This window comes from Anabrus simplex, chromosome 6, assembly GCF_040414725.1.
Source record: "Anabrus simplex isolate iqAnaSimp1 chromosome 6, ASM4041472v1, whole genome shotgun sequence".
In the NCBI taxonomy this organism is placed as follows: Eukaryota; Metazoa; Arthropoda; class Insecta; order Orthoptera; family Tettigoniidae; genus Anabrus; species Anabrus simplex.
In genome coordinates, this window is record NC_090270.1 from 186,547,069 (window position 1) to 186,574,269 (window position 27,201).

Below are 27,201 nucleotides of genomic sequence, written 5' to 3' on the forward strand. Positions count from 1 at the left end.
TGGGAAATATACTGGTGGCAATGGTCACTTACAGTAATGTGATTGTAAGGTAAGGTTAAAACACAATTACCCAACAACAAAAGTACAACAAGCAATTCCATGGAAAGAAAATACTGTATTACAAGAAATACTACGAGTTTAACATTCTAAATCCAGCATCATAATATACACATTCACTCACAACTTAAATATTTTCAGCACTTAACACTAGAGCTTACAATACTATAGCTATTGGCTGCGGGGAAAATGTGAAGACCAAACAGGGTATTGCAAAATGCAACATCAGTGGGTTATTGCTTCTTGGTCTAAGTGCTGGGCACGAACTGTCGGTTACCAATACTCGGTTTCAGCTACCAAACAGTTTTAAGACCACATGGATGCACCCACACTTAAGCACGGGCATATTCTTGACTAAGTCATCACTCGACATTGTGATAAAGGCGTTCTGATCCCCAAGACCGCGAGAAATATTGATAACTGGATAGATCACAAGCTTCTGATCTCCAGACTCGGAACTTTTTTTCACAGTAAATAGCCTTTGCTTCGTTAAAGTGTGTCCAGAAGGAAGTTTTCAATCTGCAAATTTTCAGATTGATCCATTGCAATGCAGTTCCAGAATGCAATCTGCGAGCGGCTGGAGTACAGTCCAGCTGATCACAAAAATTTCCTTCGTTTTTTCATAACACCTAACATTGTTGAGATTTGTATCAAACCCTGCGTAACTTTTCCTTTCTTAGGGAGAGGAAGGCACTGCTGTCTCCCTGTCCGGGCAACTTTCTTTTTATACCTCTCAGTTTTATTAATCTAAAGCAGGGGTTCTCAAACTTTTGCGTGCACGGCACACAGTTTTGCTATGCTGAATATAGCGGGACACCCCACCATACAAGTAACTATACCTTCTTTAGAGAAATTTCGAATGCTACAGAGCGGTCCCGAAAGATCGAGAACCTTAGCGGAGGATTCACGAACCACTGGAACGTTCGTAGAGAAACATGTTAATCACTCCTGAACCCTAGTGGAGCATACATAAACCAATCAACGGTCACCTTCAGTACTTCAGTTGGAAACTGAGATATGCTTAAAAGTAGTACACAACTTAGTGCGATTGATTGTTGAATAAGTCTCAATATTAGGTGGTGTTATAAAACTGAAGTAAATATACAGATATTATGTTGTAATATGGGGTAGTTAGTTTATAATTAAATGCCAACGGTATAACAGTAGTGAAGAACATGAGAGTGAAAATAGAAAAAGTGAATTACCCGGATCAAGTGTCACTGAGAAGCTACTTCTGCAGCAGAGCAATTAATTGTCTGGTGCTGTGCACAGGTATCAGGATTATTCAAGCTTCGTATTTACATTTTTACTGAATCTGGAAATTAAGAACTTCCCAAGTGTGTTGTGTGGCAAAAAATAAAGCGATAAATGTATGGTTCCTAGCAAACTAGAGAGACACTTTAAAACTAAACGCAGTCACTTGGAAAATAAAGATTTCTGTCATTTACCATCGGTAGGTGCAGGGTTGGTCTTGACCCTCAAGTGGCCACGGCTGGTCCGTTGTCCAACAACTCTGCACTCTGACCGGCCAATCGAGCAGAGGAGAGGTGGGCTCGTCTCTAAGCCTCTGCATTCAGGGGATGGGACAGGGATGGACCTCACGGCTGGCCCCAACCGTCTGCTGTCCTGAGAATGGTTTTCCATAATTTTCCATTCTCCTGCACTAAGGGGAATGCCAGGATAGTTCCTATTATAGGCCATGGCCGCCAACCCTCTCACCTTCTCCGTGTATCTCCTTCACCGTAACAAATCTCCCGGCCTGAGAGACGGCGACACCATCTAAGAGGCCCGCCTCCCCCTTCAGGGGAGGAATGAAAGTGTTTTAGTAGTAGGAGGGCTGTTGTTTACTCTTCTCAAATTAAAGAAGGCAATGCAATGTATAAAACAATTACGACTTCAGAAAAAGTGCTAGTAGCTAGCTATAAATTAGCAGAAATAATTGCCAGGAGTATACAGTAATACACAGCAGCAGAAACTTTGATTTTTACCTGCTTTTAAAGAAATAGTTGAATCCATGGTAGGAGATGCTGCCGAGAGGGAGATATTCAAAGCACTTTTGTCAAACGATACAATTGCTCACCACATAGAACACATGTCAGCTGATATTAAAAATAAAGTAATGGAAAAATTACATGATAAGTTATGAATTTCATTATGATCCATATCGACAATTGGTCTCTATCAAAAGGTAGAGAAGGGTCCACCTATTCAACACCATTATCTTTTATAGTGTGCTATATAACTGGTATTAGTTTTGACCCCACATTGGGTCATCTTCAGCCACGATCAAATTGGAAAACATATGCTGATATACAACCAGTAATAAAGAAAACGGTCTGGTATGTCTCAATTTAAAATCCAAATTTAAAACATTGATGAAGTCCGACAACACATCCAAAACTGAAACCAAATGACACATCAAAACTGCTGCGGTTGGTGCCGAACTATTTCTTTGCTCCTACAGCAACCAAATGTTCCAGAGTTGATCTGGGAGTTGGCATTCCCCATCTGTATAGTTGAGCCACTTGATTTATGAATTATGTTTTGTAATGGTTTGTGTGTAGCTTGAAGGGGAACATTTATAACTTGAATAAATGCCATATAATTCGGAATACCACCTGCACTTTTTTCCCCAAAATATTGGTTCTAAGTCTAGGGTGCGGGTCATATTCTCGTGAATATTTACTACATTTACATGGAGTATTGAAATAGATTAGAATACGGTAACCATACTCAATATACCACACATAAATGGACATTCAGGTCTTATAGTGTTTTAGTTGCGTTCTAGAATAAAAGATTGATTTTTTTCTCAATGCGGTTATAGTGGCATGTAAACGCGAAATGTAAGGTAATGAAATACGGTGAATCAAAGAATATGGGTAAATATGAAAGCCACTGTTACCTCGCTCAAATTTGAGTTCTGTATCTGTCCCATGAAAGTGCTGTCTCGATAGTAAGCCATGGATTCAAAATGGCGTCTGCGGTCATTTACTGTGCGTGAGAAACGTAAAGTTGTAAGCAAAGCTGAAATACACAGAAATTGTGCCATTGGCAGAAAGTACAATATTGATGAATTGTGTATTCGTGATTGACGGAAGAAGGGAAAACTTCTAAAAAGTAACGCCGATCGCAGAGCATTCCGCTGGCGGAGTGCACTGTTTCCGGAAATCGAAGAACGACTCCACAAATTCGTGATAGAAAAACGTGAGTTAGGATATGGTGTTTCTAGTGAAATGTGTCAATTGAAAGCACTGGTGGTCTCAAAAGAACTCAAAACACAGGGTTTTACTGCAAGCCACGGATGGATCCGAAACTTTTATCGGAGAAAGGGATTGTGCATTCGGAAACATACAGTATGTCTATTTCACAACGTCTCCCTGGGGTGTACGAAGAAAAATGAACGGCCTTTCAGCGTCACATTATTCATTTGAGGAAGCAAAATTCTTATTTGTTGTTGCAAATTGGGAATGCTGACCAGACACCTGTCTTATTTTGAAATGGCTTTGGAAAATACAGTGGATACGAGGGTTCTAAAAGTGTAACCATCAGAACAGGTGGTAACAAAAAGCAACGATGCATGATAATGTTGTGCATATTAGCGGATGGAACTAAACTCCCTCCATATGTGGTTCTGAAAACGAAAACACTTCCGAAAGGAAACTTGCCATTAGGTGTTATTGTTAGAACACGATTCCGGCTGGATGGACAGTGCGTTAGTTGAGGACTGGGTGAAGTGCATTTGGCAATGTCGCCTGGGAACTTTGTTACAAAAACGATACATGCTTGTGTTGGTCCGTTACCAAGGACATACAACTGATGCCGTAAAAGATATGACGAGGAAAGGGAAAACCAGTCTTGCGATAATTCCCTGAGGACTCTCTTCTGTTCTATAGCCATTGAATGTGTGCGTGAACCGGCCTTTCAAAACTGCAATGAAACAGTTGTACACCGAATGGATGTCTGATGGTGATCACGCGTTAACACCAACTGGATGAGTGAAGGGGCTTGAAGTGGGACTAATATGCAGCTGGATCAAGACTGCATGGGCGCGCATTCCCAACGATCTAGTGTCCAAAAGCTTGAAGAAATGTAGAATTTCAAATTCAGTGGACGGTAGTGAGGATGACTATTTGTGGAAAGATGCCATCAATGAAATCTCCTATGGTGAAATGACGGTGAATTGTGAATGATTGGACCAATTTTATTTATGATTTTTGTGATGGTCTTATTAATTGTAAGCTGTTTGAATTCATATTTGTGGAATATTGGAAGAAAATTAAATAGTTATGTAAGTTATACGATTTTATTTTTTTCCGTATTTTGCCGTCTCAAATTTAGGGGTGTGTGTCTTATTCGGTGGCGGGTGGTATTCGGGATTATATGGTATTCCTTTTCATCACATGTAGTGATCTATTTTTTAATTTGCTTTTAAGTGAATGTCTGTAAAGAAAATATTTGAAGTAAATTTTTGAGAAAAGAAGGGAAGCTAGAAGATCAAGATTAATATACAGCTATACGAGACTCACCCCTATGTTCCTCTTAAATTGCGTGCACTTGGCACGTACACCAATACCGGATTGACTGTTGAGAGGGAGCAGGAGTATAGCTTATGAAGGCAGGGGTTGGAGGAGGGACGTGTAGGTAGGGATGAACTGATAGGCGGGCTTAACGTGTCTTTTTTCCCGTTTATACTTTACGTGTATAGGAATATTAGGTTTTTCATTTATTTCATTAATATTATGGTTAGGGTTAAAGTACTGTTCTAAATTAATGTAACAGTTCTCCAATATGTTGAGCATGGTGCCCTTGTTATGCACTTTCAGTATGCTTAAATCTTGGTCAGTTGATGTAAAATTATGGTTTAAGTCTGTCATGTCTGTCATGGCAGAGAAACGATTGTATCTTGGAGCATTGACATGTTCTTGTAACATATTGAAAAAATTACGTTCTGTTTGTCCTATGTATGTACTTTCACAACTATTGCATTGCAGTTTGTAGACACCTGATTGAGAAAATTTATCAGTTTGATTGATAGTATGTGTATTGAAAAAAGTTGGAAAAATTATTAGTTTTAAAAGCTATTTGTTGGTTATGTTTCTTGAAAATATTAGTAATTTGGTATATGTTTGTATTGAACGTGAAGGAGAAATAAGTTCTTTTGTCCATTTATTCTTCTGGTTAAAGTAGAAATTTGACGTCTTTTAGTTGTGTTATTTTATTGATGAATTGTGCATTATACTCGTTTGATTTAACTATTGATCGTATAAAATTTGGTTCATTTTGATTGTTTTAAGGAAAAATAGTAGAATTACCAGTCCCAAGGTGTGAAAGAGTAGGAATAAAAGTGAATGGAGGGGAGAGACCAAAATGAGAAGGATAATATATTTTATCACTTTTGAGCATTTCTTCAAATTGCATTTTACTTACTCTGGCTTCATTTCAGCATCCAGACACTCAGCACAAGCAATAATGAGTATGGTCTCTGATCAGATTAGACATGAATATGTGAAACAACAAGCTGAACTTGCTGCAAAATTGTCGGAGCAGAAGAGAAACTGGGTGCTTCCAGTGGCAACTTTAAGTGACAACTGTAGTCTGACTGTGTCTCAAGTTCAAGACATAGTGAACAATGCCCTTAATACTTACGATGCTGATAAAACTGGAATGGTGGACTATGCTCTGGAATCTTCAGGTTAGTGACTTAAAAAAAAAAAAATTTCAGATATTTTTATACCAGATTTACTTGGAAATCGGTTTTTTAAATGCTATTCAGTATGGATTCATTTAAGAGTGCTATTCTACCATATTTACTTGCATAATTAACACAATTTTTTACTAACATAGGCAAAAATCTTGCATAAAATATTTGCATACAGGGTGAGTTGGCCGTGCGGTTAGGGGCGCACGGCTTTGAGCTTGCATCCAGGAGATTGTGGGTTAAATCCCACTGTCAGCAGCCCTGAAGATGGTTTTCCATGATTTCCCATTTTCACACCAGGCAAATGCTGGGGCTGTACCTTAAGGCCATGGCCGCTTCATTCCAACTCCTAAGCCTTTCCTATCGCATCGTCACCATAAGACCTGTCTGTGTCAGTGCGACGTAAAGCCACTAGCAAAAATATTTGTATAAATCTAACATACAAAAATAGACCCACGAACCTACTACGCTGGCGTAGCAGGGGGAGAGGTGATACTCCCAGGTGGCGGATAGGGGGGTCCTAACCGGCTTGCCGGCGGACTTGAGGGAAATAAAATACCTCTCGCGGACCAAACACACAACCCCCTGTGGGTGGGGGACGCAGACGAAGAATACACCCATGGTATCCCCTGCCTGTCGTGAGAGGCGACTAAACGGGGCGACCAAGGGGTGATTGGATTAGAACCATGAAACTACTTTTTTTTTTTTTTTTTTTTTTTTTTACTAGTTTTGTTTTACGTCGCACCGACACAGATAGGTCTTATGGCGACGATGGGACAGGAAAGGGCTAGGAGTGGGAAGGAAGCAGCCGTGGCCTTAATTAAGGTACAGCCCCAGCATTTGCCTGGTGTGAAAATGGGAAATCATGGAAAACCATCTTCAGGGCTGCCGACAGTGGGGTTCGAACCACCTATCTCCCGAATACTGGATACTGGCCGCACTTAAGCGACTGCAGCTATCGAGCTCGGTGAAACTACTTGTGATTAGTACCACCACGCGGGGAACACCATGGGTCGCTATTACTTGCACGTATTACTACGTTAGGTACGAAATAGGTTTGTTATTAGTAGCAATCAGGAGCACCGTGCGGTCAGGCTTTTATGGTACCTGTGATTTGTAGCACTATATGAGCGACACCAGGGTTCTGGCTTGCCTATGATTAGTACCCACTGTATAAAGAACACCACGGGATAGTACGAGTCCCTGTGGTTAGTACACTTACGTGATGAAAACCATAGGTTTGCGTTGCCTTTAAATGGCACCGCTATGTGTGAAACACAATAGGTCTGTATTACCTGTGCGAATTTCATTACCTGTGAGTAGTACCATAATGTGTGAAATACCGCGAGTCTACGATACTTTTGATTAGTACCGCACCATGTCAAATACCATGGTTCTACTTTCCAAGCGATAAGTACCATTATGAGAGACCGATAACCTATATTTTGGACCCCTTTAAATGCAAGCATCATTGATGCAGTATTGAGCTACAGAAGCAGTCCCTCGGTCAGTATTACTCTTGTTCTCCATCAGTTCCTGAGACTGAGGCATTGCGGGTCGGCTCCACTGATTGTTTTAACTTTACATCCATCCGTTCATTTTTCGTTCTTACGTTTTGAATTCTGGTCAGTGGACGATTTTGGATTTTTATTTTGTCATTGCATTTAGTCTCATTTCGTACCATCAGGGGCCGATGACCTAGATGTTAGGCCCCTTAAAACAAGCATCATCATCATCATCATTAAAAATAGACATAGAAAGGAAGATGAAACTAAATACAATCAAAACAATATTGGTGACATCGCTTTTAACTATGTATTTGATATACAGGAAAACCTCTATACTTCAAAGTGATCAGGACTAAAAAATCGGACTTCAAATGACGTAACTTTGAATTAAACTAATTTCTGCGTAACAAAAAGATATTGAAAATAGATAAGTCAGTGTTATATTTGTGACTTGAACCCGGATACTTCCGATCCTCAAGACGGATAGAGCAGAAAATGTAAGAAAGATAAATCCCATGGTTTTTCAGTCTAGAATACAAGAATAAAAGGAAGCTGCAAAAATTGGACAGTACAGAGACTTGCGTAGTAATAAAGAAGTCCAGGATTTATCAGTCTTAATATTCATGTATCTAAATAGACTGGCCCACTCTTCCTGAATATTTAGAACACACCTATCAACTATTTTGATTTATTTTTTTTGTAAATACAAAACGATAAACTGAAGCAAAAAAATTGTCAGTCACTTGTTATCGGCAGAAAGGATGTACAAATGTAGTGAATACCATTAGGCAATTGGAAACAATTCACAGGCAGTGTCTACAATCATGAAAAGAATACAGTAATAAAATGTGAACGCAGCAAGAACTTTGAAATTGACGAGTTATGCATGGTTGATAGGCCAGAAATCGGGTGAAGTGCACTGCCAAATCATTTCCGGTCTGTGGTACTTTATATCCGATATTTATGAAGAAAACTAAATCCTGCAGTTATCTATGGTATTCCAACCTTTTATAGCTAGACAACAGTCAGAGAACACTGAGACACCTCAGGGGTGCTCAGTTCGCAAATAGGACGCACAAACAAAATATCCAAGGATGTAGCATGTATAGGAAATATGAACTTAAATTGTGGCATATAATAAAGAAAATACGGAATAAAATTGATATATGGCATGGTTTATTAATAACAAAAATATTCTCAAATTGTCATCCTTTATAACTGTGATAATGAAAATGATCGCTAATAAATTAAAAATATATCTCTTGATGTACAAACTAAAATCAAATGGGGTGGTACATGATTTCACGCCCTATCTTGCCCTAGCAAATCACAATTACATGTTAATTTCATTAATTTTGTTCATGTTAATAGATTTCATTTGATATACTGAAAGCTCTGGATTCAGACGATCCGCTCTGAAATGTTAGAAAGGAAAAAAAAAAAAGTGAATTAAATTTTGTACAATGATCATATTAAGTTTCCAATTATCTACCCAAAATTTTAAGTTTCTTTTTACAATTACATAATTTGAATGCTATAACTTCCATTTAAAACTGAGTCGGCTCAATGAAATAATAATCTGTTCAATTACCAGTCGCTTACTGGGTTAACAAAAATAAATAAATAACTAAAGTCTGGAAATGTAATATACATTTGAAATGGTCTGCCTAACTCAAAGTTTAACTTCTGAAATGCCATATCACAAATCGAAGAAATCAACACTGTCCACATCGTATAACAAAAAAGGAAAATCAACTCCAAAATACCATAACCATATTATAATACTAGGTTACACTAATATTTACACAGTATTTTACACTATCTACACATCAGACTACACAAAAGAGGATCATATTGTCAGGATATCATTGAATAATTCTAGAATAGCAGAATGTACTGTAAAAATTCTACTGTTCAATCAGATGACCTGGATGAAAGTCCTCGAACATTCGGGAAAATCTCGAATTCGGGCAAAGTCTCGAATAGTGTTCCAGAACCGTCGTGAGTTATTGTGAACATTATAGTTATAAATTACAGAGAACTCGAGGTAGAACTAATTAAGCATAACTCCTCGAAGATGTAGGCAAATTCAAACAGACGTAGGCAAATTCAAACAAACGTAGGTTCATCGTCTTAAATCATGCAAATATCTACCATATTACACTACCAAATTATCACCTGCCTCAATAACCATCTCCTACAATCATGGCGTGACTCTATTCTCGAAGAACTACATCACTTATTCACTATAACATAATTTCTCTCGAAGACAAAATTATTACCTTAATAATAATGAAATCTCTAATAATGACCTCTACTATACGACAATATATTTGTGATCCACCCCGGGATATCACAAATTCATTCTAATATCACGCAACAAGTCCTACGCATATATAATTCTCGAAGATTCAATCCACCTACCGGTTCTAAAGTCTTGACTCAACTATCTCTGTTCCGCACTTACGTACACGGGTTCTGATTCAAAATGACGGAATCATTTTTCTTTTAAGACTGAAGTTCAAATATCACATGATTATATTCCAACAGATACCATATATGAGAATGTCTCGCTTCTGTGCGATGACTGTACATCCAGAAAAATCTAATACACGACACGAATGTCCTAACATCATTACAAAGATTGATAAATTTATAAGATGAAACCCTGAGAATTATTACTGCCTGATACACCTAGTATAATTCATAAGTCATATACACTGTCCCAATATCACATTACGCCTATCTAACCGGGATAAATATACGAGGATCATCTATTGTCACTATAATATGGCAAAGTACTACGACTACACAACTGAAACAGACCGCAAGACCATTTACCAACTACAACTACATAACTATCCTTCTGCAAACAGATTATATTATACAATTGCGTCGACTTTGCTTATGATGTCTTCCTGATGTTGAACGGCTGATCGTCCTCGATAATAATAATAATAATAATAATAATAATAATAATAATAATAATAATTTACCGGTTACCTCCATCGGGCGTGTCCCATTGGAATTGGGGAAGCTCACTGGCTCTGCCGCCAGCAGAGTCAGAGGGTGGTAGGGAAATAAAATACCACCGTGAAAAAAAAACTGGTCCCTTGCCAGGGTTACGGCGAAGACTGGTAAATGACCAGAAGCCAGAAAACATCTTGAGGCAACCTCTAGGGCTAACAACCGTAGTTGTAAAAGGATGGGTACCCGTCCAAAGCAAAGTCAAGTCAAAAAGCATGATGGCACCACATTTCAAGAAACATACCCCAGGGGATAAATCTTCGGATAAATCCCTCGTCGTGAACGCCACGGCGCACGAGTCTCGTTCGGATTCTGGGGGAGACTGTACATCATGCAAGAGACGAGTCGGAGCGTCTCGGTGTACCCCGAAGAGTCAAAAACTCAGGCCAAAATCTAAAACCTTTCTAGCAACTTTCAACATAAATTCATTTACACAAACTGGCAAGCTGAAAACCCTCACCAAAGCTCTTCACGAAAATCAGATATCCATAGTGTCCCTACAGGAAACAAGGTACCCAGATGAAGAGATTTTTGAATCTGAAGGCTACCGATTTTTCAAGAGCAAAGCGCAAAGAGGAATCCTCAATGGAGCTGTGATGCTTGGAACCGCGTTTGCTGTTAGAACCAAGATCCTTAAATCGGTTGCAAATTTCGAACCTGTGAATGACAGATTTCTATACTCACAATTAAACGCGTGAACAAAACCTACGCCCTAGTTAACGCACATGCTCTTACAAACGATAAGAACAAGTCTGATCCAGACGAAGTTGATCATTTCTGGGACCTACTGGATGAAAAATTGAACAAAATCCCCAAACACCATGTCAAGCTTCTTTTGGGTGACTTCAATGCCCAACTCGGTCGTGAGCAGAAGTACAAGAAAGTTATAGGAAATTACCCTGCTCACAAAAGAACCAATCCCAACGGCAAAAGACTGGTGACCATTTGCAAAAATCACAACCTGCAGGTCATGTCGACCCACTTTCGCCATCTACCCAGAAAGCAAATGACTTGGCGTTCTCCCGTCCAAGCTCTCGGAGAGTTCCAAATTGATCATGTTGCGATCTCCAGGAGAAACAGCTCTGAGATTATGAATGTCAAGGTAAAGAAAGGCATCAATGTGGCCTCAGATCATTATATGTCTCTTACCAAATTCAAACCAATTCCCGCAAACACAAGGAAGACAACCAAACAGATCACACGCTTCGACAATGATAAACTTCGGCAAAGGGTCGAGGAGTTCCAGGAGAAGGCTAGACCAAATGACTGCGACTTTAACAACGCCAAAAGTCTCCTTGTTGAGGCCGCCAAAGACGTTGCAGAAATCAAGAGAAGCAAAAAGCATGCCTGGTGGAATAGTACCTGCGAATCAGTCCTCCAAGAAAGACTCAATGCGTGGAAACGGTACAACTCTATGAAATCAGAAAATGATTGGGAAACCTACAAAACCCAACGTGCCCTAGCAGCTAGGGTGTTCAGAACTGAGAAACGTAAATACGAAAAATCTCTCATTGAAAAGAGAGAACAAAACTTTAGGAAGAATGAATGCAGAGAGTACTACAGAGCCTTCAAACGCAAACTCATTGGCTATAAACCACCATCTCTATGCTTTGAGCGAACGGACGGCACACTGGCGACGTCAAATGAAGAAAATTGCAGCATTCTGGCAGATTACTTCAAGAATTTACTTCATTGCTCTAAACCGCAAAGCGCCATTGAGACCAAGGAACCCTTACTCAGGTACCCAGATTCCAGACCACCCGACAGAGATGAAATAAAGCGCCACATTGCCTGTCTCAAAAATAACAAAGCGCCGGGGGAAGACTCAGTAGTAGCAGAACTATGGAAATATGCCCCAGAAGAATCACTTGATATCTTGCAAAAGCAAATAGATGAAATTTGGAACAAGGAGACCCTACCCGAAGATTGGAAAATAGCTTTGATCCATCCATTACACAAAAAAGGCAGCATGAAGAACATCAACAACTACAGAGGAATATCTTTGCTACCCGTGACTTACAAAATTCTATCACTTGCCATCCTGGAGCGTTTGGAAGCACAAGTCGAACATCAAATAGGTGAATACCAAGGAGGGTTCAGAAAAGGTCGCTCAACAGCTGAACAGATCCAAAATCTCAAAACGATCATCAGATATTGTACACTAAGGTCCAAGCAGTATGTGTCTGTCTTTGTGGACTTTTAAGAAAGCGTACGACTCCATTGACCGGGAAGTCCTGCTTAACATCTTAAATGAATTTGGAGTTGATTTGAAACTGCTGTTATTAATTAGAGCCACCCTGACCAATACAAAATCCAAGGTAAAGTTCCACGGATGTCTCTCGCATTCCTTTGACATCAAAACAGGAGTCTGACAAGGTGATGGGCTATCCCCGATACTCTTCAATTGTGTTCTTGAAAAGATCATCAGAACCTGGCGGGTGAGATTACAGGAAACCAACTACAGTCCGTTGAGAATAGGAACCAAATCCAAGGGGATCGCAACAGACTGCTTAGCATTTGCCGATGATATTGCTGTGACATAGAAACCGCTAGAGCTCAAGTTGAAATTTTAAAGGAAATTGCCGAACAAACTGGTTTGCAGATATCGTTTGAGAAAACAGAAGTAATGACTAACTTCAAAGAGGCTCCACCAAAACTCCATACAAAATACGGGGACATCACCAGAGTAGACAAATTCAAATACCTGGGTGAGATAATCATGAAAAATGGACTAGACAAAGAAGCACTTCAGGAGCGAGTATGCAAACTGGAAATAGCCTACCAAACATCCCGCACAATCTACAACAAAAAATGCCTTTCCCAAAACACCAAGATACGTCACTATGAAACGATTCTGAAGCCAGTAGTTCTATATGCAGCCAAAACCCTGTCTCTAAATGCCAACAAAGGACTCCTTGAAGAACTGGAGAAAAGAGAATGCAAAATTGTGAGAGGAATCTTGGGATCAGAGTACAGAAATGGAATCCATCAAAAGAGATCCAACAAGGAAGTCTACAGCAAAATAGAGAAAATTACCGACACAATCAGAAGAATGATGTAGATGTTGATTCCCATAGGGAACCTAAAATATTTGTCCCAAATGAGTAAATTTATAATACCAATATAATGGTCCGTTATTGGACATTATAAATTTTCCAGCTAACTCATCCTTGGTTGCCTGCGTTTCGCCCTCGTATGCTAAGTTAGGCTCGTCGGTTGGGACTTAGCACACCATCCAAGACGCAAGGCTAGTGCATACCGTGGAGGCCACTGCATAGGCTATTTGAAATGCAGTGGCCTCCACGGTATGCACTAGCCTTGCGTCTTGGGTGGTGCGGTAAGTCCCAACCGACGAGCCTAACTTAGCATACGAGGGCGAAACGCAGGCAACCAAGGATGAGTTAGCTGGAAAATTTATAATGTCCAATAACGGACCATTATATTGGTATTACAATCAGAAAAAGACGGGCACGATGTTACGGTCATCTGAAAAGAATGGACAGAAGAAAGTTAACTAAAGAAATCTTTCACTTTTTTTATTCAAACCCCAAAACCATAGTTCCCTGGTTTAGAAATACCAAAGAAGACCTGCAAATGCTACATATCTCAGCTGAAGACGTCTTTAACAGAGATCTCTTCCGCAAGAAAATATTGACGAACGGGCTAAACCGAGACGAGCAACCGAAGAGAAGACACGGCGGTGCCCCTTGGACAGAGGAGCGTAAGCAGGCCCACTCACAAAGAATGAGGGAAATTTGGGCTCTAAAGAAGGCCAAGTTCAGTGTCAAATGCAACAAGACATTACATGGTCCTTGATGGCCCCAGCGAATTATATATATATATATATTATTATTATTATTATTATTATTATTATTATTATTATTATTATTATTATTATTATTATTATAATACAATCACAGGTGCCTTTCTCTCAGCCCATCGCTGTCAGCTCTGGTCACATGGGTTTAAGCTTCCATTTCAACACCCACACATATAGCGGTATGTGACATCACTATGACGATACTCATAATTATTCACTTGAGTTTCAGGCTGAAACTAGTACAAAAAAGATTAATAAATTTGTTACACAACACTTCCTGGCAATATTGTTCAAATATTAAACACTGTAGGCAGCTCAACTTAACTTGACGTCTACTGTGTTACGTGCATTGACAAGCGTAATATTCCAAATGGTGTATCTGTAGGATCTCCGACTATGTTAACACAGTTCAACTTCCTCAACTCAATCTTCGAGTATAGCCGTCCGCTTTCGAACCAAGTACTTGTTTTAACGGCGTGTCGAACACCACTCAAGTACGGCAACTCACACACTGACACAGTAACCTACTTCTCCCTTCTCAGCTGGCAAGCTGGAGTCCTTGATGCTCTGCGCACGCGCGCTCGGACTGGAAATCTCATAGAGTTAACAACTGTAATACTTTCTCACACTGTTTTAAATTGTGAGATAATGTTCAGAAATATTATTGTTATCATTATTATACTTGTTATTATTAGAATGCGCATTATTATATCACTGGATTCACATGGTTGGTTATAACCGGTGTTGGTCTGCAAACTTATCGTACGCAAGCGATGAGTGTTCTTTCTTTCTTTTCTTTCTTTCTTTCATTCTTGGACAGGTTCACTCCTAATCGTCGACACCAGGATAAAGTTTGATGGCGTAAACCATTAATTCAAAGAGTATTACGCCCACAGGTGAAGTCATCGTGAATCCAAAGAGTACTAACTCTAAGAAATGTCGCTCAGTTCAAATATCCGAGCCATCCGGCCTATTGAAACTGTCACAGTATGAAGTACTCGCATAACTATTGTAAGTTGATTATAATCCAGAATGCAATCATGACTAACACCTGCCTTTATATGTGATTCGGTCTTGTCCGTTTCGTAGTTAAATGCCGTGATGAATCACACTGGCGAGAAATGGTACCCTGTACCCCTGTGCATTGTGATCCTCCAGTTATTATTTTTACTATCTAGCCAGACATCTAGACCAGACTTAATTGGTCATCTCCTTTCCGTAGTGGAATATATTTCACATGGCCTTTAATGTAAGCATTGTATTCATCACAGGTTCAGTGGCTGGATGGAGGCTATTTATTCAGAGTCTAATAATAATAATAAAGAAGAAGAAGAAGAAATAATTTACACCCTGATACAATGCGTACACAATATTCTGTTTGACTTCATTTGAAACCATCAATACGTTGATGTTCGAAACACACGAAAACAAATGAAAACGCGTAAACCCTCTGTATGGCAGGGTGGCCAGTATAAATTTATTCTAACATACTGGCCAGCATAGAAAATAAGTTCCAACATCTTTCTCGTTAGGCAAACATTGAAAACAATGTCATTCTTTTCTAAAATAAGTCATTGGTGCGCTGCTTAAGTGCATTTCAGTAAGTTGTCAAAATAAAATCTTCTGTTACATCCAATGTATTCACAACATTTCCTGGAGCATTGCTCGTAGAGATGACGCTGTACAGAATGAATAAAGCTGTCGTTGAGTCTTTAGCTGGCGGGTGCGTGAGAAGAGACTCGGTTTTCGATGTTTCGTCTGCTTGCGATTCCATTTCCGTTAGTGCACACGGGTCAGTTGCGTCACAAGAGATACCGTCTGTTACTGGTACTTGATTGTCAGTGTTCACAAAGTCTCCACAAGTTTTTCCAACTCCAAATGCTGGTGTAATCAGTCCAGTCCCAGTTATCTGCATCGGTCATGGCTGTTTCTTCTGTATCTTTCGCAAAGAACTCTCACTTCCCCTAGCATTTCTTTATAACAGATGGTGTTACAGTGTCCCAAGCCACAGCTACAGTCCATAAAACATCCATGACATTCCACCTCCTGACATCAGAGTAGGGCACATTTCTTGATACTTCTCTCAGTAAAAAAAAAGAAAAGAAAAAAAAGAGCCATTTCCGATACGCATATACGCATGTTTCTCGCAATAAATAATCCCTTGATCCAATGGTTGTTGCATGTGGCAGGTAGTGTTTACCGGCAAGTACAGGATATAGATATTTTTAAGTTCCAGTCCATCATGGTTGTGGACAGCGCATCGATCCAGAATAAGAATAATATTGCAGCCTTTACACGCCATCTTCCTTTCCAAACAGAGCAGCCGTCACGGAACAAATTTCCTGTCATTCAAGCATTTTTAGAACATCTGTAATCACACGCAAAATTCTTCACACCCTTAAAACAGCGGGGCTTTGCTAACTTGCCTATAACAAGAGGATGTAATTTCTCACTGCCAGCTACATTTCAGCCCAGCATCACTGTCACTCTGTCCTTAAAAGCTTTTCCTCCATGGCAAGCCTGTCCTTTCACAGCGAGGGTTCTCTTTGGTTTGACATTAAAAAAAGCTTGTCTCGTCCATATTGAGCAAGTTGCCACTCTTTTCCGCCATTTGTTAATGATTTCTGTGTAAACACTTGGACTTTCAGCACTCACTGCGTGCCAAGTGGTGATATGCCAGTGCATTGACAGTTTTTTTCATCAGTGGACCATACACCAGAATATTATTTTATTATTATTAATATTGTATAAACAGGCTTGATAATAAAAAAAATGAAATAGCTTTTAGTGCCGGGAGTGTCCGAGGACCAGTTCGGCTCGCCAAATGTAGGTCTTTTGATTTGACGCCTGTAGGCGACCTGCGCGTCGTGGTGATGATGATGATGAAATGATAATGAAGACACATACACCCAGTCCCTGGGCCAGGGGAATTAACCAATTATGGTTAAAATTCCCGATGTCGGGAATTGAACCCAGGATCCCTGTGACCAAAGGCCAGCACGCTAACCATTTAGCCATGGAGTCGGACACAGGCTTGATGAAACCACTCTATTAACTCATCTTCTATTTCTGTGTGCCTTGCTCCTCGAATCCGTCTGTTGATCAATCTTCTTAATTTCGATCACCTGTTCAATCTTTTATTGATTTTTTAAGATCGTCAAAAGTGTTGATAGCGGTATTCTGTACATTTTGGCTATTTCACTTTTAGAGTTTTTCCGTCTCGTAGACTTCCTTGATGATTGCAATTTCTCCGCTATCGTCTTTTCGATCATCATAAACAAATTTAAACTCTACGAAACTTGAACTAAAATAACTCCGTGACCGTACAGTACATGTACCTCACGGCACTAATAAGGCTCGTTGACAGTGCGATTAGAAAAAGTAACGATGAAGCTGCAATATAACCTTCAATTCCTGAAAAACTGAAGTTGGGACAACCTACTATCCTGGTGTGTACGCGACAATGAGTGATACAAGACAGTCGCTCATTGTCGTTAATTGTTGTCTACAATGACGTTTTTAGCTGCTCTGCAGCAACCAGATTAGTGTTGATTTCGAATTACTATACGCAAACCTTTTCTTGATCCCTGAGCTCCCTAGTGCTGAATCGGTAGACCTCTGTTATCTTCGACATCCATATTGGCAACCTTTGAAACACAAAATATGCATCGCTGTACGACATCGTGCGTACACTTTACGAACTACTACTGATGTTGTTTACACAGCAAAGCCAAACTATATAATTCATGCTAGGAACAAGATTCGCATCGAGAAATGTTATATAATGTTAAATAATGTATGTGTGACAGAGTTGTTGGCGTAAGATAATAAATGTTTAGAAAATTCATATCGATCGATCATATTATCGATTCAATTCAGATTTCATTTCCATCCAGTTAGCAGTATAACCGGAACCGTCAGCGCTCCCTCCTTACTCCTCGCCCCTTAAAAATCGGGCTCAAGAAAAAGTTTGCGTATAGTACATAGTTTAGGGGCCTGATAAGAAATTCAAATGACATATAACCGTATTTCAAATTTACGGATCGAAATAACATATGAAGGCCTATTTTTGAATTCGGGGAATGGCATTTACTTCGAAATACACTTATTTCGAATTAAGACTTCGAATTAGTTTTCACTGTAATGGCAAAATCTAATGGTCCGTCTAATCCTACTTAAACAGTGTATTTAAAAAAATTGCTTATGAGCTTATGATATATGTATATATAAAATAAAGAGTTTTGTCTGTACATTGCTCCGAATTTAAAAAGGATGGTATTTCTGTATCGGTCGTGTCCATAGTAACAAGGAAATACACTTTAATTTTCCGTAATTTCTGTACGTACGTATGTATGTATGTTCACGCAACACGAGAAAACGGCAGAAGAAAATTTAATGAAAATCGGTATGTTAAGTCCGTGAATAAGTCGGTACAATCTAGGCCATAAATAATCTTATTCACGCTGAGAGAAATAGTAGTTTAGGGGAAGGCCTAACATTTAATTCTCAAATATTTGTTATTAGTGGTCCTACCTTAATGAAAATCAGCATCCAAAGCCGGAGAATAAGTCACTACAATTTAGGCTATAAAAATATTATTCATGCTGAGAGAAATGGTAGTTTAGGGTAAGGTTTAAAATTCAATTTTCAAATATTTATGCAATTGTTCTATCTTAATGAAAATTGGTATGCAAGGTCGGGGAATAATTCGCTACAATCTAGACCATAAATAATTTTATTCACGCTGAGTGAAATGGTAGTTCAGGGGAAGGCCTAAATTTAATGCTCAAATATTTCTGTTATTAATGGTCCTATCAACAAATACTACATAACTGAAGTTACATAGTATTAAATTTCTGATCATTTATGTCTTGTACATTTTTACCATACTGGCTATGATAATAGAGATATTTATGAATTTGGATTTTTGTTGCTAAGTCCACATCAGCCTCGAGTCGCAAGAAAATGGGTAAACAGAATTTAATGAAAATCAGTATGTAAAGTCAGGGAATAAGGAACTACGGTCTGCGCTATAATTAATTTTGTAAGACGCTCTAATATTAGAGTCGAATGAAAACTAAATGTGAAGGCCTACAATACAGAAAGCTCACAACATTGATCAACAATAACATTACATTGAACATTGCTTGTTGTGATGTGCTTTGTGCCTCTGTTGTCACTCATCTCCGATACATCGGATTACTGCTGTATACTTTCTTTTTTTTTTTGCTTCACGTCGCACCAACACAGATGGGACACATTGCGACGATGGGATAGGAAATGGCTAGGAGTAGGAAGGAAGCGGCCTTGGCCTTAATTACGGTACAGCCCCAGCATTTGCCTGGTGTGAAAATGGGAGAACATGGAAAACCATCTTCAGGGCTGTCGACACTGGGGTTCGAACCCACTACCTCCCGGATGGAAGCTCACAGTGAGGCGCCCCTAACCGCACGGCCAACTCGTCTGGTCGTACAGAGTATAACAGCCTGCCTGAATATTGCCGAGAAGTAGCTGGGGAGTTAGATAACTTTCTTCTTTAGCATGGCATTCCTCTGGTTCATAAATTTTCTGCTACTACTGGTACGTTACAAACTGGTTCATCATTGCATTCGAGCTATTTAATCCCTACTCCGAGGCATTGATTGGAATGAGCTGTGTGCATATTTAACGGAATAACGGCAGAGGAGTGTTCACAGCTGTCTGTGGCCTGGTCATTCCAGCTCTGGAACTTCGGACTGTTAGATCGGTACCGTAGTCTGTTAGTTAAAAGTGAGAAAATGTGCGGTTTATCATTTGATAGAGTATTTTATATGATAACATTTGTTTTAAATCGCTACTTTCCTGCTGACATTTTTGTAATGGCCTAAGGTGACCAGTTAGGAAAACCACAAAGACAGTCTTTCTGAGTAACCCATAGTGAAGCATGGATACATCAGCTAGTTTCAATAAATAAGCCTTTCACAGACAGTATGATAGTTCTATCATCAGAGTTGGATGGCTGAAAGTGTGCATGGACTCACTCCAGCATGGAAGTTATGGAAACAATCTGTAGAACTTTTGTGCCAGATACTATGTGCTTGGAACACGTTTTTTTGGGGGGATAATTGAAAACACTTTCATTAACCTATCAATGGAACACATTGTACAAATAGAAGCAAGAAAATTAAGATTGCGCAACAAGTTATAGTTTTATCCATAACCTGTTTGCTGGCATACATAAGATTCTTTTATACTGTGATTAATGACTTAAGCTTTTTTAAGCATATTTAAATTTTATGTCATCACATTTTTGTTAAATGGCACACAAAGGCCCTACAGATTTAAGTAATTGAAGAACTGTATTGTAACATTTTAAATGTTTTAATTTTTAATATTTAACCTTCGCTCTTTGCAAGGCTGAAGATGTCCCCAAGAGTGAAGAAACACGCACCTGTAACTTTGTTTTAAAATTAAAGTTTGTATTATAAATGTGGAACTTCTTAATGAAAATATAATAAGAGTGATTAACAGTATAGAAAGGTCTTTTGGTGGTATACCATTATATAAGGATGTCATTCATACCTTAGCTGATTTGTATTTATTTTGCTTCAGGTGCTATTATCAGCTCGCAGTGGGAAGAATAGGTGATATTTCTCTTTGTGCTTCCTTAACAATGAAAATCGGTAATCTTTTGGCAATCTTCGGCTCATTGACAATCCTCATTGCAGAGGAAGATAATTTCTCCTATGATCCTTACTGTCCAGCTTCACTTTACCTTAAAGCTGACACTAATCTCATGAGCTGCAGGTATTTCACATGCTTCAAAATATAGCATTTTATGAAAAACTGGATCCATTGTTACAAGTCATAACTCGTATTCCAGAAGCTCCCCTTACACTTTCAGGAACTTCCCAGTTTTCAGGCCACAAAGCACTTTTAGACACTTGTTTGTAGCTTGAAGTGTTTGTTTCCACCAGTACCGCAGGTTGCACTCTTGACACTGAAAATTTCTGAGCCGTTGCCCTATTCCCGTCAATCTTGGCACGATTAGCACGTGTTTATATGACGCAATATTACTTGCGCATCATCATGAAGCTGGGCGTAATCAACCTTATGACCCTGACAGGAAAGGTAGCAAAAAAAAAAAAAGTTGTGGATTTTATGGAGGAGGGGGTATAGAAATGTTGGAGTTGAGTGAAGTTAAATGGAAGGGGGAAGAAAAGAAGAGAATGAGGAAACTATATACACACTATTGGAGTAGTAGTAGCAGAGAGGTGATAAGTGGAGTGGGCCTGATAATTTCAAAACAGCTGGAAAGGAATGTGGATATGGTAGAGTAAATGAGGGACTGCATAATGAAAATTAGACTTGAGAGTGAGGAACAAAGTGAAGGACTTCATAAAAGTGTATGCACCACCACTACCGATGGGGAACAAAGAGGATATTGAGGAATTTCTGGAGAAACTAGAAAATATCACTGATGTGTGATTACAATGGGAGACTTAAATGCACAGGTGGAAAACGAAAGGCAAGGAAACAAAGTAATCGGACCCTATGGATATGTGAAAAGGAACAAGAGAAACTAGTTGGTGTTTTGTGAGAGAAATGTAATGATTGTGGCCAACTCATACTTTTGGATAAAAAACAGCAGGAATATAACAAGATATGGCTGGGGTGATAGAAGAATAATCGGTAATTGCTTACTGTTTGGTGGAAAGGACAAACACAGTTAGCTGATGGATGTAGCAGCTGTACCAGGAGAAGAATTATGATAGCAAAAGTGGGAGTGGAGAAAATGGAAAAAAGAGATAAGATAGTAAAATAAAAATGTGGAAATTAAGATAGGAATGTGCAGGAAGAATCTCTGGAGAGACTGAAACAACAAATTCCAGTTACTGAAATGGAAATGTGGATGACGAATGGTGCAACTTCAAAAGGGCATTTGTAAGTGGGACACAGGGCCTGTGGTAGAACATAGAAGAGAGTGAAATAAAAGGGGACAGCATGGTGGAATGAGGTGAGAAAAGCAGTGAAAGAAAAGCATGGCAAGAATGAAATGCAGATCAAAAAAACAGAAGGCAGTATCTTGATAATACAAGGAAATATGTAATACATTTAATCATAGCTCCATATTATTATTATTATTATTATTATTATTATTATTATTATTATTATTATTATTATTATTGGATTTACTTCTCGCTAACTACTTTTATTTTCGGAGGTGCCAGGATTTAGTCCCGCAGGAGTTCTTTCACATACCAGTAAATCTAGACACGACTATGACTTACTTGAACACCTTCGAATACTACCGGACTTAGCCAGGATATAACTTGCCAAGTTGGGATCAGAAGGCCAGCACCTCAGCCATCTGAGCCACTCAGCCTGGCTACAGGATAATAAAATAGAAGTATAGTTCTCCACCTAGCCAATACAATTACATATTTTTTATTTTATTTGCAATTTAAAATTTCAAAAATATTACAAAATAAGTGAACAGGATGTGTTTTGACCTATTTTGGCAATCTTCAGCTGCATTAGATTGTACAATAGAAAGACATCTAAAAAATCTGAATATTACATACCGTGGTAAATATGTGGTGGACCCTATCTTCAGCATGAGGCAATTAATGGAAAACTGGTAATATGAAAGAATCTAGTCACGACATTCATAGATCTAAGAAAGGCATATGATAGTGTACCCAAGGAGAAGGTTTGGGAAACCATCGGCAAAAAGAGAATGGGTCCACAAACTGTGAAAATAGTGCAGGCAATGTACAAAAACTGGCAGCAGCGTGCAGACTTTATTTGGAAGGACAGAAGGGTTTAGAAATGAGACTAACCTGAGGTAGGGGATTGTGCTGTCAACTGTTTGTTTCTAATGGTTATAGACAGAATTTTAAAGAAGGCGAAGGAAGCAAATGGGAATAGGGGGATGAAGGTATTATTTGCGGACGACATAGTGGTTTGCAGAGCAAACAGAAAAAGAAGTAAAAGAACAACTTCCTGTAATGAATGAGAAAATTGAAAAGTATGGAAAGAAATGTAGAGGAAAGCAAGAGCATGGTGATATCAAGAGGAGAAAGACAAGACAAGGCAAAGGCATTATGAAAATTGGTGATCAAAGCCTTGAAATTAAGTTTCAAGTAATTAGGAAATGAATTAATGCAGATTACAAGGCTTGACTTGGAGGTTAGCAAGAGGGTGCAACAGAACAATGCATTCTAACAAAGTGTAAGAAACCTTGTCTGTAATAAGGAAGTACGAAAGAAGTGTCAAGAGGTAATGTACAAAATGTATTATGTACCCATATTGACTTAATGCGGCTGAGACCTGGACAATGACGAGCACGGAGGAGAGTAGAATTCAAGCCAGTGAAATGAAATGCCTAAAAAGTATGATAGGAAAGGTGAGGAAAGACATATTGAAAAATCGATAGGAGAGGTGAGGCAAGACTTATTAAAAAATCGAAGATGTGAGAAAAGAGGTTGGAATGGAAAACCTAAATGAGAGAATTGACAGGAGTAAACTAAATGGTGTGGACATATAAAGAGTTCAATTATTTTTTCACATTTGCCCCTGTGTCCTCTTTCCACTGCTCCTTGTATACTCATTCTACTTCTTGTTTTAAATGTATTTTTGTACATTTTGGAAAATGTAGATCTTGGTTGATATTCTGTATGTTTTAGGTGTTGTATTTTAAAACTGAAATTGGTTTATATACTTATCACATTCCATACTTAAGCCTCTCATTATTTACTTTTATATTGATTAGGATTCTCGGTTGCAGTTCACAAAAGTTTTTCTAGTCTTACTACTGAAATTTTTGTTCTTTCCAGGGGGAAGTATTATCAACACAAGATGTACTGATACCTACAATGCCAGGACTGCTACTCTCTCTCTCCTTGGTGTGCCATTATGGTGGCCTTCCAGCAACCCTCGCACAGTTATTCAAGTAAGTTGGTGACTAAACTCTCAAAATATGTTATCAATTTATTATAACAAGAGGATCATGTGAGATCTGTGAAATTAAGTCAAATAGTTCTGGATGTAGTCAATCTTGAATGGGTAGCCTATGTGCTGTTAGCGAGAGGTAGAGCTGAAAGGAAATGGGCATCCTACCACATGTAAATTCTGGCTCACAAAAGTGGCCTGTGGCCTATCTACGTCAGTGACTACTTAGTCCTGCATGCCAATTGCGATGTTATGTTTTAATCCATCCGATGGCAGATTAAACAAACCGTCTGTTGGGCGATCTACAGTATGGCTAAATTTTAACTAATTTTGTCAGGTAAACGCTAAATGTGTTGCCAGATGATCTTTTACCTGCCAACATCACACGAGATGGGATGTCAACTAGACTTTTATCCGCCCTTCAGGAATCGCCTCTGCCAGATTTAAAACCTCTACTGTTGAGTGCAAATGACACTTTTCCAGTGCATGATAATTAAGTGATATTATCACTGGCTTCTCACCAAGATGGCCTTGGTTTGAATCCAAGCCAGTGTATGATGTAAGATTTTTGAAACGAAAAGCCACGGCTCTGTTCTTCATATTCCACATATAACTAAAGAGATCTCGTAACTATGATCATGTAGGGGCCATATGATCATGTAGGGGCCAATGACCCTTATGTTAGGTCCCTTTAAACAAGCATGATGGTCACTATGATCATGGTTTTAACAGTCCCATAAATATACAAGAATGTTTGCAATCTTTTCCTATAATCTTGTTAAAAATAAGAGACTAAAACTTGCTCCAGAATGAGGAAGGAGGAGGATTTGCTGGTCTGGCACCCAGCTGTAAAACTGCCAGCACCGAGTGTTGGGCGGCGGGAAATAACCTGACTCCCTAAGGGGGCCAACGGCTTCGGGCGAATAAGCCCCTTTAGGTGGGGTGATGGTCCCCACAGTGGAGGAAATGCCACTGGAATCCATTATGCAGCATCTGTTCTCCAGGTTAGGAGGCGGCTGCACAAGGTGTCTGTACTCCAGAGAAGCGGCCTCATCATCACCTCACTGGATCACATCCAGAGTTGTAAATCGGCATCTAGTCCCACACAGGTGACACCTTGATAGTCAACCATGGAAGGTCTTTTAAGGAATATTCCACCGGCTGAACCAAGAGTTCAGAGAAGGCAGCATTCGTAAATAGTCGGCTGCCACTTCAAAGATACCGTGAAGTCGGAGGCATGGAAATACCCCAGTACCAAATACACGAACGGGACAAAATCGAGAATCCAAAGCACACAATATAAACTCACTCATGCAAACCGGTAAACTAAAAGTGATCACCGACATAATGGACCAACACAAAATTCTTATCATGGGATTGCAGGAAATTAAAAACACTGACCAGGATGCCTTGGAATCTCAAGGGTGCAGAATTTATAAAGGTATACATGGGAAGAGAGTGATGAAGAATGTTCCACAATTTGGAACAGGATTTTTGGTCAGCCTTTAAATAATAAACTGAGTTCAAGAATTCAGATCAGTCTTCATGACTCTCAACGCTTGTCTTAAAGACATCTAATAAAATCAATACTATAACAAATGCTCATGCTCCCACTAATGATAAAAACAACTCCTCAAACGACCATAGGCGACTTCGACACTCAACTAGGCAGAGAAAGAAAATACAGTCACATCATCGGAAAATGACCAGCACACAAGTAAACAAATAAAAATGGAGAGAGACTAGTTGACCTGTGTAGAAACCATAACTTAATTGCAAAATCTACATGTTTTAAGTGAGAACCTCAAAACACAGATACACCCTGAATACACTAAAGGAGAATGGCAACCTGATCACATCTGCATGGACAAATACCACCACAAAGAGATCTATAACATCAGAATCCTCCGAGGAATACACGCAGGTTCAGATCACCACGTAGTTAAAATTAAAATTAAACTCGCTCCACGGAGGAGGCAACAAAAGCAAGCCTCTAAAATTAAAAGAAAAATAGATCCTACCCAGCTAATCAACAATGAAAATTACCAGAAAGCCAATGATCAAGTTTATCTATGATTTTAATTTTAAGACTTAGTACACAACCCTAAAGAAATGGCAGAAAACCTGGCTCCAATTAAACCACTTAAAAAAACACCAATGGTGGAACAGTGAATGTGATGAAACAGTGGAGAAAAGACATCAGGCATGGCTATTACATCAGTCCCAAAAATTGGTAATATCTTGTAAAAATCTAGTAAAAACAGAGAAAAGAAACTACTCAAGTCTTAAGAATGAAAAGACAGCATCTTAATGACACACTGCAGTTAACTGAAGAACAATTCAATAAAAATCAAGGGACTACTACAAAACCTTCAAAAAACAGCTCCCAAAATATGAACCCCCGACCCTACTGATGGATGAAAGTGGTAAGCTGGCTCATAACAATAAAGACAATGCAGAAATTCTGGCTAAATATTTCAACAAACTTTTAAATTGTGAGGAACCTACAGAACTCCTTCATTTGGACACCAACACCCTGATAAAATCACCACCAGAGAACATCAATCCCCCACAATACAGGAAGTCTACCAAGCACTGAATAAATTTAAAAACTGCAAAGCGCCAGGAGAAGATCAGACCTTTGCGGAAATCTGAAAATATGCAGGAAGATCAGCAAAAGTTGCCCTTCATCAACAGCTTGTCTGTATCTGGATTAAAGAACTACTATCAGAACACTGGACAACAACCCTCATTCACCCACTGCACAAAAAAGGAAACAAAGCCCACATAATAACTACAGGGGAATCACGCTCCTAGACATAACATACAAAATATTTTCAATAATCATCCTTAATAGGATAAGTTTACAACCTGAGAAAGAACTAGGAGAATATCAGAGGTTTCAGACCCTGGAGGAGCTGTCCTGATCAGATCATGAGTCTTAAGTTGATAATGGACTATAACAGGACAAGAAATAGAGATATGGTGATAACATTCGTAGATTTCAAGAAAGCTTATGATTGCATCCATAGAGAATCTCTGTTTAAAATGCTAAGAAATCTTGGACTACATCCCAGATTAATAAACATGATAAAATTAACTCTCACTAACACCAGATCAAAAGTGAAGTTTAGGGGTGAAACATCAGAGACATT

The 27,201-nt window shown here is 39.0% G+C and overlaps 1 protein-coding gene across 3 annotated transcripts in view; it reads left to right on the forward strand.

Moving 5' to 3' along the window:
- LOC136875926 (klaroid protein) overlaps window positions 1–27,201 on the forward strand; it is a 301,369-nt gene that overhangs the window by 249,374 nt on the left and 24,794 nt on the right. For all 3 annotated transcript variants that reach the window (XM_068228357.1, XM_068228358.1, XM_068228359.1), the window contains 2 exons: window positions 5,504–5,752; window positions 23,932–24,047. In XM_068228357.1, coding sequence (XP_068084458.1) covers window positions 5,504–5,752; window positions 23,932–24,047 — 365 coding nt within the window. The remainder of the gene's footprint in view (window positions 1–5,503; window positions 5,753–23,931; window positions 24,048–27,201) is intronic.